This window comes from Ceratina calcarata, unplaced genomic scaffold (assembly GCF_001652005.2).
Source record: "Ceratina calcarata isolate Rehan_Ccalc_2016 unplaced genomic scaffold, ASM165200v1 scaffold6200, whole genome shotgun sequence".
NCBI classification, from domain to species: domain Eukaryota; kingdom Metazoa; phylum Arthropoda; class Insecta; order Hymenoptera; family Apidae; genus Ceratina; species Ceratina calcarata.
Genome location: NW_017177450.1, coordinates 1 through 806, shown reverse-complemented (window position 1 = coordinate 806; position 806 = coordinate 1). Strand labels below are relative to the sequence as shown.

General features: G+C 32.6%; 1 protein-coding gene across 1 annotated transcript; it reads right to left on the bottom strand.

Annotated features, from left to right (window-relative positions):
* Positions 1–4: 4 nt before the first annotated feature.
* On the bottom strand, positions 5–761 carry LOC108630034 (uncharacterized; the record flags this gene model as incomplete). The annotated part of the gene is made up of 2 exons (XM_018033090.1): positions 5–477; positions 552–761. Coding segments are annotated over 2 exons (362 nt in total), but the record flags the coding sequence as incomplete, so codon positions are not given.
* Between the last annotated feature and the right edge of the window lie 45 nt (positions 762–806).

Below are 806 nucleotides of genomic sequence, written 5' to 3'. Positions count from 1 at the left end.
ATCATTATACATATACGTATGTATTCTGAAACAACTATAATTACTACGATAATAACGAATTCATATATTGACGCTGTTTTATACACATGTAGAACAGATTTATATCTCAAAAATACCAGTAACATTCGGCATGACTGTAATAATGTGAACAATTCAAATAAATAAGTTATTGTTTCTACTTTTGCGTTACTTAAGCTACATAAACATTAATATTTACATTCGTGCTTGTAAATTAAAATCAATTGACCAACTATGAGGCTTACTGTTACTTTGTTGAAGGCGGCAGAATGATTCATTTAATTAATATTTTCATCCATAATTTCAATCACACAGGTTCCTGACCAGTCGTTAAAAGGTGCAGAGCCTTTCGAAGATTCGACACAGCCGTAGGTACATCGTCGTAATTTAAAGCACTTCCAGCCCATTTAATAAATTTTTGCGCTTTACCTATCTGTTCCACTGACAACTCGAGCCCATCTGTATTTAATATTGAATGCGTATTTATAATGCAACCAAGCCATCTGCAAATGAATTGCTTTCCTTTAACTTACCTTCTGTTTTCGTAATCATATTTCCTTCCTGGCTTCCAGAAGACCATTGCGCGATATTTCCTTTATCTTTGTCGCTAGGTTCTGCATTGATTCGATTAGTGTCAGCTAAATCATCTGATGGTAATGTTTCTTCTTCTCTTAATTCTTCTCCTGTTCCTGTAAAAGTATTACTCCGAGAGTCCGTTATAGAAATATGATAGAAATCATTTACTATATTAACACATAATTGAAAATTTTAGTTATTAAAGAAATAGG